Consider the following 11,992-nt stretch of genomic DNA (forward strand, 5'->3'; position numbering starts at 1 on the left):
CTCAGGGCATTAATCTCCAGCATATAAAAGGAACAGAAAAAAATCAACACCAAAAAAAAAAACCACAAATAACCAATCAATAAATAGTCAAAGGAACTGAACAGACACTTCATAGAAGAAGAAATACAATTGCTCAACAAACATGAAAAAAACGTTCATCATCTCTAGGGATTAGAGAAATGCAAATCAAAACTACTCTAAGATTTCATCTCACTCCAGTCAAAATGGCTATTATCAAGAATAGAAGCAATAAGATTTGGCAAGGGAAAAGAGGAAAAAGGCACACTCATACATTGCTGATGGGACTGCAAATTGGTGCAACCACTACGGGAAGCAGTATGGAAATTCCTCAGAAAACTGAGACTGGAACCACCATTTGACCCAGCTATCCCACTCCTTGGTTTATACCCAAAGGGCTTAATATCACCACACTACAGTGATGCAGCCACATCAATGTTTATAGGAGCTCAATTCACAATAGCCAAGCTATGGAAACAACCTAGATGCCCTTCAACAGATGAATTGATAAAGAAAATGTGGTCCATATACACAATGGAATATTACTCAGCCTTAAAAAAGAATGGAATTATGGAATTTGCAGGTAAATGGGTGGAACTAGAGAATGGTACTAAGTATGATACTAGTAGGATACAAACCAAAGGCTAAATGTTTTCTCTGATAAGCAGATACTGATCCATAGTAGGAGTGAGGTAGGGAAGAATGAAGGAACTTTGGATTGTGTAGCTGTGACTGAGGGGAGCGGTGGGGTTGTGGGGATGGAAAGGATGGTAGAATGAAACTGATATTATTACCCTATGTAAATGTATGATTACATTACTTGCATGACTCTACATCATGTACAGCCAGAGGAATGAGAAGTTGTGCTCCATTTGTGTACAATGTGTCAAAATGCATTCATAAGACTTTTACAACAGATAAATTCAGTAAGGTGCAGGATACCAAATTATCATACAAAATTCTATAGCACTTTTATATGCTAGTAATGAGATTTTTTGAGAAAGAAATCAAGAAAGCAATCCCATTCACAATAGCTAATAGTAATAATAATAATAATAATAATAATAATAATAATAATAAAATATGCCAGGGAATAGTTTTGATCAAAGAAGTGAATACTTCTGCAATAAAAATTATGAAACAGTAATGAAAACATTGTTGAAGATACAAAAAATAGAAATGAATCCTATATTCATTTAATATACAATTAAATTAATATACAAATTTCCATATGATTCAAAGCAATCTATAGCAGCAAATAAGCTGACTAAAACAAGCAACCTACAGATTCATTGGACTCCCTAACCAAATAACAATGCTATTCTTCACAGACCTAGATTTAAAAATATCCTGAAATTCACATGTGTTATGGTTTATATATGAGGCATTCCCCAAAAGCTCATGTGAGAGACAATGCAAGAAAGTTTAGAGGTGAAATGATTGCGTGTGAGCACCTTACATTAATTAATTAATGTAATCAGTACCTTAATCTATTAATAGGAATTAACTGTTAGGTAGGGTATGGCTGGAGGAGGTGGGTTCTTGGGGACATGCATTTGGAGTATATATTCTGTCTCTGCTTCTTGGTGTCCATGTCCTGATCTGCTTTGCTCTGCCACACATTTTCCCCATGCTATTCTACCTCATCTCAGTCCTTGAGGAATGGAGCTGGCTGTGCATGGAATGAGACCCAGAGTGCCAAATAAACTTTTCTTCTTTTAAAATTGTAATTGTCAGGTCTTTTGGTCACAGCAGCAAATAAGCTGACTAAAACACCATCAAAGCACAAAACACCTTGAATAATCAAAACAATCTTGAGCAAATAGAATATAGGTGGGGCATCATGGATACCTGGTTTCAAAACATAGCAAACAGCCTTATTAACCAAAATAGCATGGGAGTGACATAAGGACAGACACACAGAATAATAAAACAAAATAGAGAACCCAGAAATAAACTCATACATCTGAAGCCAACATATACTCAATCAAGCAGCCAAAAATACATTGGAAAAAGAATAGTTCTTCAATAAATGATGCTGAGAAAACTAGATATCCATATCCAGAAGATTGAATCTTGACCCCTGTCTCTCATGCTGTATAAAAATCAGTGCAGAAAGGACTAAGGATCTAAATCTAAGACCTGAAACTATGAAACTACTAGAAGAAAACATAGAGGAAAAACTTTAAGACATCAATATAGATAAGGAATTTTTGGAAGTGTCTCCCAAAGCACAGACATCAAAAGCAAAAATATACCAATGGGGTTGTATCAAACTAAGAAGCTTCTGCACAGCAAAGGAAACGATCAACTGAATGAAAAGAACTTATAAAATGGGAGAAAACATTGCAAGCTATCTGGCAGATGATTGATGTCTAAAATATATAAGGAACTCAAAAGACAACCAAATAATATAATTTTAAATATGGGGAAATGATTCATTTTTCAAAAGAAGAAATACAAATGTCCAATATATGTAAGAAAAGAATGCTTTATATCATTATCCATCAGAAAAATGCAACTGAAAACCAGAATGAGTTAGTTATCATCTCACTCCAGCTAGAATTGCTATTCTCAAAAGCACACACATACTCACACACAAATGACAACTGCTGGTGAGGATGTGGAGAAAAGGGAATTCTTATGTATCATTGATTGAAGGTAAATTAATAAAGCCATTTTGGAGAACAGTATGGAGATGCCTCAAAAAACTAAAAGTAGATCAACCTTGTGATGAGCTATCCCATGTCTGGTGTATATACAAAGGAAATGAGATCAGTATACCGAAGAGATATTTGCACTCACATGTTTATTGAGGCAATATTCACCATGGCTAGGATATGAAATAAACCTAGGTGCCCAGTGATGTATGAATGGGTAAAGAAAATGTGGCATATATACACAACAGAGTATCATTCAGCCATAAAGAGAATGAAATGCTGTCATTTTCAGCTAAATGGATAGAACTAGAGGACATGATGTTTGGTGAAATAAGCCAGACATAGAAAGACCAGTACCACATGTTCTCTTTCCTATGTAGAAGCTTATAGAAGGTGATAAGAATGTAGAGTAGTGTTTAATGAGAAGAGTGTGGGAGAGATATCTGGGAGATATAAACATAGTTACATGAAAGGAATGTCACAATGTGTCAGAGCACATTGGAAAGACTAGAGCTCATGATAGCCTATTATAAGTTTTGCAAAGACTTAGAAGAGGAGCTTGAAAGCTCCAAACATAAAGAAACGACAAGGAGGGGGGAAATGTTAATTATCCTCATTTGATTAGTGTACATGCTATGCACATGTTAAAATGTCACACTGTGCTTCATTAATATGCCCTTTTATTACTAAATGCTAATCCAAAATCTAAAACAAAATAACCATAGTGAAAAGTATGTCATACATACATTTCAAGGTATATACTTCATTGAATTTTCCCAAGCAAATATACTCAGGTCACTTTACAGAATATTACAAACAAGTACTAAAGAATTCATCATATTATTCAAATCAATAATCCTTGAAAAGTAACCATTACTCGGACTTCTATCACCCTACATCATTGCTGCCAACTTTGAATCTTGCATACAGCTTATGATACAGTATCTATGATTTTGTGTCTAGTTTCTTTGCTAAAAAAATATCTGTGAGATTCATTCATGTTGCTGACTATAGCGATAATTTGGTCATTAACTTTGTTCAGTGTTTGTTGTATGGATTTGGTATAATTTATTTTCTTTTTTTAACATTTAATCTATTCTAACATTTTTCTGTTAAAAAGCATATTGCTATGAAAAATCTCTGGCATGTCTTTTTATTCTCATATACAAATTCCTGTTGGGTACATGTCTAGAAGTAACCCTATTAGATCATAGAGAATGCATATTTCAGCTCAAAGAAAGACACTTTTTCAAATTTGTTATGGTAATTTACACTTCCACTAACTCTCTGTGAGAGTTTCAGTTTTTCAACATTCTCACCAGTTCTTGCTATAAAATGGAAGTCCTCCAAGGTGTTCTTCAAAATTGCTTTTGCCATCCTCCAACTTTTGCACATCAATAATTTTAGAAACAATTTGTAATATTTCATCAAATTAAAATCTATAAGATTTTAATTGGGATCTATTAAATCTATAGAAAAATTTCAGGGCTGACATCATTATACAATTCTTCGATAACTCATATACATAATATATCTGTCCATTTAATTAGGTCTTAATTTTTCTCAAAAATGTTTTATACATTTTTGTTAAAGTTGGTATTTTATAATAAAGTAAGTAGTATCATTTATTATTTATATTTACATGCCATCTGTTACCTGTTGCTAATACAAAGATTCAATTTTAAAAAGACAGGCAAAACCAGGTTTTTTAGTTTAAAAAACTTTTATTGAGCTAAATTTTACACACAAGGAAATACATATATCTTAAATATTTATTGAAAATTTGACAAATAAATATACTCATAAAATGAACACCCAATGAAGAAATGGAATGTTTTTATCACCCAGAAATGGTCTTTTTTTATACCCTTTGTTATCAATCTCCATCCTGCATAGGTAAGAACTTTCAAAATTTCTATTCCCAAACAGTAGTTTTTCTCTATAAATAAAATATACATCTTATATTCTTTTATGTTTGTCTTATTTCATTCAACTCAGTTTTTTAAATTATCCATAATGTAGTATAAGTCTATAACATAATTTGTGTTTTATTATTGCATATGAACACATTATAAAGTGATGGAGAGATATATTTTTACAAACTTGGGGCTATAATGAATAAAGTTTCTATAAGTTTTCATGTATAAAGTTTTATACAATTTTTCTTGGCAGAAGGTTTTAGAATATATTTGCTGCATTATATGCTGGATTTTTCAAATGTGGTCGTACTATTTTATACTGGTAACGATACTGAATGTCCTAGTTACTAGCCAACCTCACCAAGATTTGGTGTTTTCAGACTTTTTATTTTTGGCTATAGCTATAAAGTGATATCTTATTGTGCATTTTTTTTAGATTTAAGTGAAGATCATAATTTTTTTTAAAATTTTTTATTGTTGGTTGTTCAAAACATTACATATTTCTTGATATATCATATTTCACACTTTGATTCAAGTGGGTTATGAACTCCCATTTTTACCCCATATACAGATTGCAGAATCACATCAGTTTATTGTGCATTTTTAATTAATACATAACATTATACATATTTATGGGATACAGTACAGCAATTTGATATAAATATGTGTGTATCTATCTATCTATCTATATGCACACTATTCATAATGATCAAATCAGGTATTTCTACCTCCTCATTTATCATTTCAATATGTTGGGAATCTTTGGACTTTTCTGGTTATTTTGAAGTATATTACAAATGGTTAAAGACTACAGTAACTCTACTAAGATATAGAACATTTAAACAAATTTGTTTCATCTAACTGTACTTTGGTAATGGTTTTCTAATGTCTTTCTATTCCCCAGATTGTGGTTTTAATTTACATTTGTTTTATGATTTAAAACACAGAGCAAATTTCCATATTTGTTGTTTATTTTTATATCTTCTCTACAAAATAATTATTCAAAACTTTTGCACATTTTTCTTAATATTGAATTTCACTAAGTCTGCACATATTTTTGATATCTACAACTCTTCTGAAGGTCACAAAAGAATAAAAACCTGCCATACTTTTGGATAAAAACACTATTTACTTTCATTCTGCCCTAACTTAATTTATATACTTAATATGATCCAAGTAAAATTAGCAATTGATTTTTTTTGTAAATAAAATTAAACAAGGTGATTTTTAAATTTATATTGGAAAAAAGCTAGACAGAAAATTCCAGATAAAGAAGAAATGAGGAAAGTCTAAACACATCAGAAATAAAATGGACTATAAAGATTTATTAATGAAAACAGAGTTTTATATAAGATTTGAGGGGATTTTTGGTCTCATTTAGAAATGAGACTAAGAAGCTGGAAGGTCTGGTGTGTCAGGCACATGCTAAAAAATCCTACTGTTGGTGAAACTTTGAGATGTGGTGCATTTTTGCCCTATGCAGGCTTTGGAGTAAAAAATATGGAGGTTCCAATATCACCTCTTCCAATTAGAAATCTTGTGACCTTGAGTAATTTTCAAACCATTTCAGAGTCTCAGCTTAGAATTAGTAATACTTGCTTTATTGAAAAGCTTTTAAAGCTTTTAAGACATTCAGAGTGCCTTGTACATAGTGTTTGATGATTATTAATTCTCATTCTCATTTTCTTATGTAAACAAGAATTAGCTGCTTTTAAAATTATTCTACAACCCATCTGGAATTTTTGATCCAGGACACTGGTTCTAGAGATGTACATTTTGATGAAGCCTCAGGCTACCAAACTTACATGGTTGGTTAACAAAGAGAATCAATATGCCGTTTAATATTAACTGCTCATAGGACAATATGGCAAGAATTCATGCGTAGCCATCAGAGACCTGAGTATAGAAAGATCTTCCACTTACTAGGTATGCAATCATGGGTAAAGTATAATGCTTCCCAGTCTGTTTTCTGATGTCCAAAATTAGAAAAATAGAGTTGATCTAATTTTCTCATGTTTTTGTGTTGGTACAGCATATGTACTATAGAATACATCGTTACTCAAATATTGCTATATGAATCAAAACTCCTTTACAAACCAAACACTGGCCTCATATCACAACTTTTGCCCTTTGTTCTTCTGGACATAGAAACAAATTTGAATAAAAATATTAGCATTTTGCAGGGCTCAGTGGTACAAGCTTATAATCCAAGTGACTTGGGAGGTGGAGAGAGGAGGATTGCAATGTCAAAGCCAGCCTCATCAACTTAGCAAGACTCTAAGGAATTTAGCAAGACCATGATTCAAAATAAATAATAAAAAGGACTGGGGATGGGGCTCAATGGTTGAGCACCTCTGAATTCAATCCCCTGGTGACAAAGAAAAAAAAACATTTTGAAATAAAATAAAATTATAATTTAGTTAAATTCTCACTTAAATGTAGGATATCAGGGCCCTGCAGGGCCTTGCAGGATACCTGCAAGTTTAGGTAGCTCTAAATGAGGTAATTTGAGAGGCACCCAATAACATACCCATCCTGCAAACACAGAGCCAAAACTTTCATTAAAAATACTAATGGGGCACAGTGGTGCACACCTGTAATCCCAATGACTCAGGAGGTTGAGACAGGAGGATCACAAGTTTAAAGCCAGCCTCAGCAACTTAGTGAGGCACTAAGCCACTCATTAAGACCCTGTTTCTAAATAAATAATAAAAATGCTGGGGATGTGGCTCAGTGGTTAAATGCCCCTGGGTTCAGTTCCTGATACCAAACTAAAATAAAAATACTTTTCTTTGTATATCCATCCCTAAGCATCTGTTTTCCAAATGCAAAGACCAACATGAAAAAACAATTCATATTTCATGGAACTAATGATATGGATTTAGAGAAAATAAAGGAAGAGAAAGAAAAAGAGTATGTTTTAGATAATGGATAAGAGTGAGGGAAAGAGTTAAAGAAGAAATAAAAGAAAACAAAAACAAAAGAAGAGAAGTGAGAGAACAAACCAAAGACCTAAAAATCAAGTTATTTCCTGTGCCAGAGACATGGCTGGGGTCAACAAATGGCCAGGGATTCCACCATAGTGTTGGTCCCTCAGTGGGCAATCAACATTTATTTGCTGAAAGAAGGGATAGACAAAGAAAAAACAAAAGTATTTTGTGACTAAGCTTTCTCAGCCCTGAGAACTAGACTGAAAGTGAGGGGGGAATGACAAAAGAACCAAGACACAGACAGCCACAAAACTGATGAGGCACCAATCGAATGTGAAGGGTGGCCAGATGAAAAATGTGGCTCAAGTGAGCAGCAGCACTTGTCTCATGACCTCCCTGGTCAGCCCAGCCCTTAACTCCACACAAGGACCCAGGTTCCAAGCCCTGCTGCAGAGGGTTCTATCAAACTGTGCTTGCCCAGCTGTAGATTTGGGTGCAGGTGGCAGGTGCCTGGGTCGCACTGTGTGACTACAGCACAGAGGTAGGTGGCTGAGTCTCCATGCTGCACGGCTGTGATGTTCAAGCTGCTTCCACCCTTCAGCAACATGGCTCGTAGTCTTCCCTTCTGCTGCACATCCCCAGCGGAATACATGGAGAAGAGGTGTCTGAGACCTGTCCCTGCATCCTGTCTGTACCACTGCAGACCTGTAGAACCACTGACTGAGTGAGTGCAGCTCATGGAGGTGCCATCTCCCTCCCAGGGTCTCAAGGAAGGAGGACTCTGCTCCACCTGGTTTCCTCCTCTCACCCCTGTTTGAAAGACAACAATAGACACAAGGAACATGTAGCTTTCATTCAGACCATTCATAATTTTGTGCCAAAATCTACAATAAAGAGCGGCAAAATGAGTCGAGACTACATCCCCATCTGTCCCCTAGGATTTCAATGAATGACCCCTGGGCTCCCAGCTCTAAGAATCCCCAACTCACAGCCAAAATGAAGCCAAAATATAATTAGCACAGATCCCTGCATCTTCTCCATCCTGATACTTTGTCTTGATACCCGGAATGCTGCCTAGAATTGTATAACCAAAAAAAGTCTTCTTTCTTGATCCTTTTGATGCAGTAAACTAGAGGGCTTTTTTTGTTTATATGCCAACCAGTCAGAGATGAGCTCCTCTCAGGTAAGCTTACTTCCTAGTCTAGTCATAAGGAAAGGCCTAGTCAACAAAGGGAAAGAGAGCCAGTGTCACCTGGTGGCCACAGACAGAATCATTGAAGAAATTTACCACATTAGAAGTGCACCTCTTACAGCAGGTACAGTAGGGTAACAGGAGGGAACTACTACTTCTATGTTGTGCATTTTTATTTTTATTTCATATAAATGTTTTGAAATTCTTGCTTTTCCCCTTTTTTCTATTTTATTAATCTATTCATAGAAGTCTTACTCTCTTGAAATAAAACTGTCATCAATGATTACAGAGCAGGTGGGCAAAAGGAAAGTAAAATTGAATAGGGGTTCTCTTTAAAAGAAACAATTCTTTTAGCTTATAAACTAAGGAATGAAAAAACAAACAGTGGAAGCCATATGTAAATGTGTCAAAGAACAGAATGTTGAGAATGTGTAAGGGCCAGGCATGGTGGCGCACACCTATAATCCTAGAAGCTCAGGAGGCTGAGGCAAGAGGATCGCAAGTTCAAAGCCAGCCTCAGCAAAAGCAAGATGTTAAGCAACTCAGTGAGACCCTGTCTCTAAATAAAATAAAAAAATAGGGCTAGGGATGTGACTCACTGGTTGAGTGTCCCTGAGTTCAATCCCCAGTAATGCCCACCTTGCCCCAATAAAAAGAATGTATATTAGGAAACATGCTTTGTGGGTTTATCTTTTATTGAATCAGATATGAATTTGTTAGAGACCAACAGAAATCCTTGGAGGGAAGAGAATGTGATAATAATTTTAATCACATCAGTAACAACACAGTGTGGGGAAGAAATTTGTCTCTCTGATTAGCAAGTAAAGACTCATTATTGGAGACTTCAATAGTATATTTTTAGTCTTTAGTATATGATTGCACCATAGAGCTGTAAACCTAATAATTAATCAAAAGATAGGCAGCTTTGTGTGTTCTGCTCAGCAGTATCTTGATTTAAACTAAATTGCAAGTTATATCTTTTTTAGCCTGTCACAGTTTTAAGATAGAAGAGTAACCCACAGTGCACTGCTGTTGACAAAATCAAAATCCGTTTGATTATATCCACATCATTTCAGATAACATTATATGAATGTTCTCAATGACATGCCTTGAAAAATTCAATTATTAATGAAGCTATAGTCCCCTAGCTTATTATTGGACTCTGTGCCAACTCAACATTGCATCCCTGAAGGTCAAACTCTTCCTCTGCCCCAAACAAAACAAACACAAAAACCAAACTAATGCATTTTGATGCTTCTGGCTTTCTTGTCATTTCTTTTAAACAGTAGAAAGGCAAGTGTATGCTGCCATGTTTACGTCAAGGGTGCAAATCTATAGGGATAAAGTATGCCAGGCATGCAAATCCTTCTATGTCTTCTTTATTCATTAAGAATCCCATAAGTCTCCAGTTGCCTTTAATTCATTTGATCTAACTTTTGTTATAAAAGAGGTACATTTTTTAAATGTAAATTGTTCTCTAATGACAGCTCTTCAGCAACAGGTTTTGAATATTTTTTCTCCAGAAAATGATGGAGAGAATAAATTCAAAGTTAGTTCAAGCTGGAAAGAAAACATCAACACAGATGAATGGTCCCTATACAGGGGCTCCTAGGTCCAGTTAAGTCCCAAATGAAGTTAGAGGATCTACTTTTTTGTTTGGTTGTTTGGACTTTGGGGGTTTTGTTTTGTTTTTTATTTTAGTGCTGGGAATAGAACCCAGAGTTTCGAGCATGTGAGAATCTATTTTTAATGCAAAATGTATGTTTTAACATAAGAATTATGCATGACCAAGTTGTACCATGAGAAATGAGACTGAAATCAAAGGCTACTAATAATAAGTATTGCTTGACTATGGAGGGAAGCACTGGATAGGAAGAAATCAAATCTAACACTTGTGCTGCCTGTGTCTGGCCCTGATTATGAACATTTTATATAATGCTAGTAAGAATCAGTTTAATCACAATAACAAGAAAACTACCTAAGTATGAAGATTTATTTATAAAAAAGTTTTGTACAAATTTGAGCCCTGTACTTGACATTTAGCCAATACTAAATAAAGGTTAAGATGATTAGTTTCAGAACCAAGTCAATGTCTATTCTTTGAAACAAGTAACTGGCAATGGGAAATGGAATGGAGAAAAGAGAATAGTATTTTATTTTGATTGGTTTGATTTATTCCTGTGTAAATGCATTGTATGTAGCATATAGTAAGGTCCTGGAGTATAAGAGCACCTGACAATACTTATTGATTGACATATGCATAGTCCAAAATAAAAAAAAAAACAATAATGTTAGACACAGGAATAACAGTTTAATTTTAAGAAGCAGCAGTTTTTATACACTTTTTTTATTGCATCACAATGCAGGAAGGATAAGATCCATCTAAAACAATTCTTTAACTACCAAAAGAATTTGAAAACACCACAATGGAGTGAGACAAATCAAGTCGTGAAAATAAGAATGGCTGAGGTGGAAGCATAAAGCAGAGTAGAGATACTGCCCTATGAGACATTCAAATATGTAATAAAAAGATAGATTAGCCATCCCAGAATCCCATAAAATCATGAAATATATAGGATGAACCAGGCTAGTCAATTTTTATCATAGACTAGTCCTCTGTATGGAACTTTAGGAAGCCCAGCCTAGAATAAAGGGAAGGAAGTCTATTACAGAGGGAGTTAATTGTGGAACCATATGGAAATCTTCTCCTCAGAAAATAGTACAGCTCAGCAATACAAAAGCCATGAAAAATTTTTGGAAAAGTCCAAAGTGGAAATCAAAGACAGGTCCTTTTTTATGAAAGGAGAATATACCTTCCAACCCCTTCTCCCATTAATCAGCATTACTTTTAGACACAGTGGCTCTATAGTCTAGAGGAGCCATATCTCTGACAAAGAAAAGATATCTCCAAGTTCATGAGTTTTAATCTATTCCTATGCAAATTGTACCAAGTTTTTAATGTGTGACCTGAATCCAGAATGAAGCCCTCCCTCTCAACATGAGAGCCTGAATCCTGTCCTGAAGGGCCCCTACTCCTTTCTATTTGGTCCTGTGCTGAAAGACCTGATCAAACACTAGAGCTTGATCATTTGGTGTTGAGTACATTGTTCTGCTCAGGGCGACTGGGTGCTCAATTGATAGGCTCCTGGAAGCTAGCAGTCCACAATCAATGTGCCTGAAAACTTTGTTTCTGGTGATGGCTCTCCCTTGACTTATGGATGGCCACCTTCTTCCTGTTTCCTCTGAGCTCACATGATATATATATATATATAT

The 11,992-nt window shown here is 34.9% G+C and overlaps 1 gene segment (V, D, J or C); it reads right to left on the reverse strand.

The window, feature by feature from the left end:
* Nucleotides 1–7,318: 7,318 nt before the first annotated feature.
* On the reverse strand, nt 7,319–8,706 carry LOC107144047. The segment is given in 2 exon segments: nt 7,319–8,337; nt 8,517–8,706. Coding segments are annotated over 2 exon segments (450 nt in total).
* Between the last annotated feature and the right edge of the window lie 3,286 nt (nt 8,707–11,992).

Source organism: Marmota marmota, unplaced genomic scaffold (assembly GCF_001458135.2).
Source record: "Marmota marmota marmota unplaced genomic scaffold, marMar, whole genome shotgun sequence".
NCBI classification, from domain to species: Eukaryota; Metazoa; Chordata; class Mammalia; order Rodentia; family Sciuridae; genus Marmota; species Marmota marmota.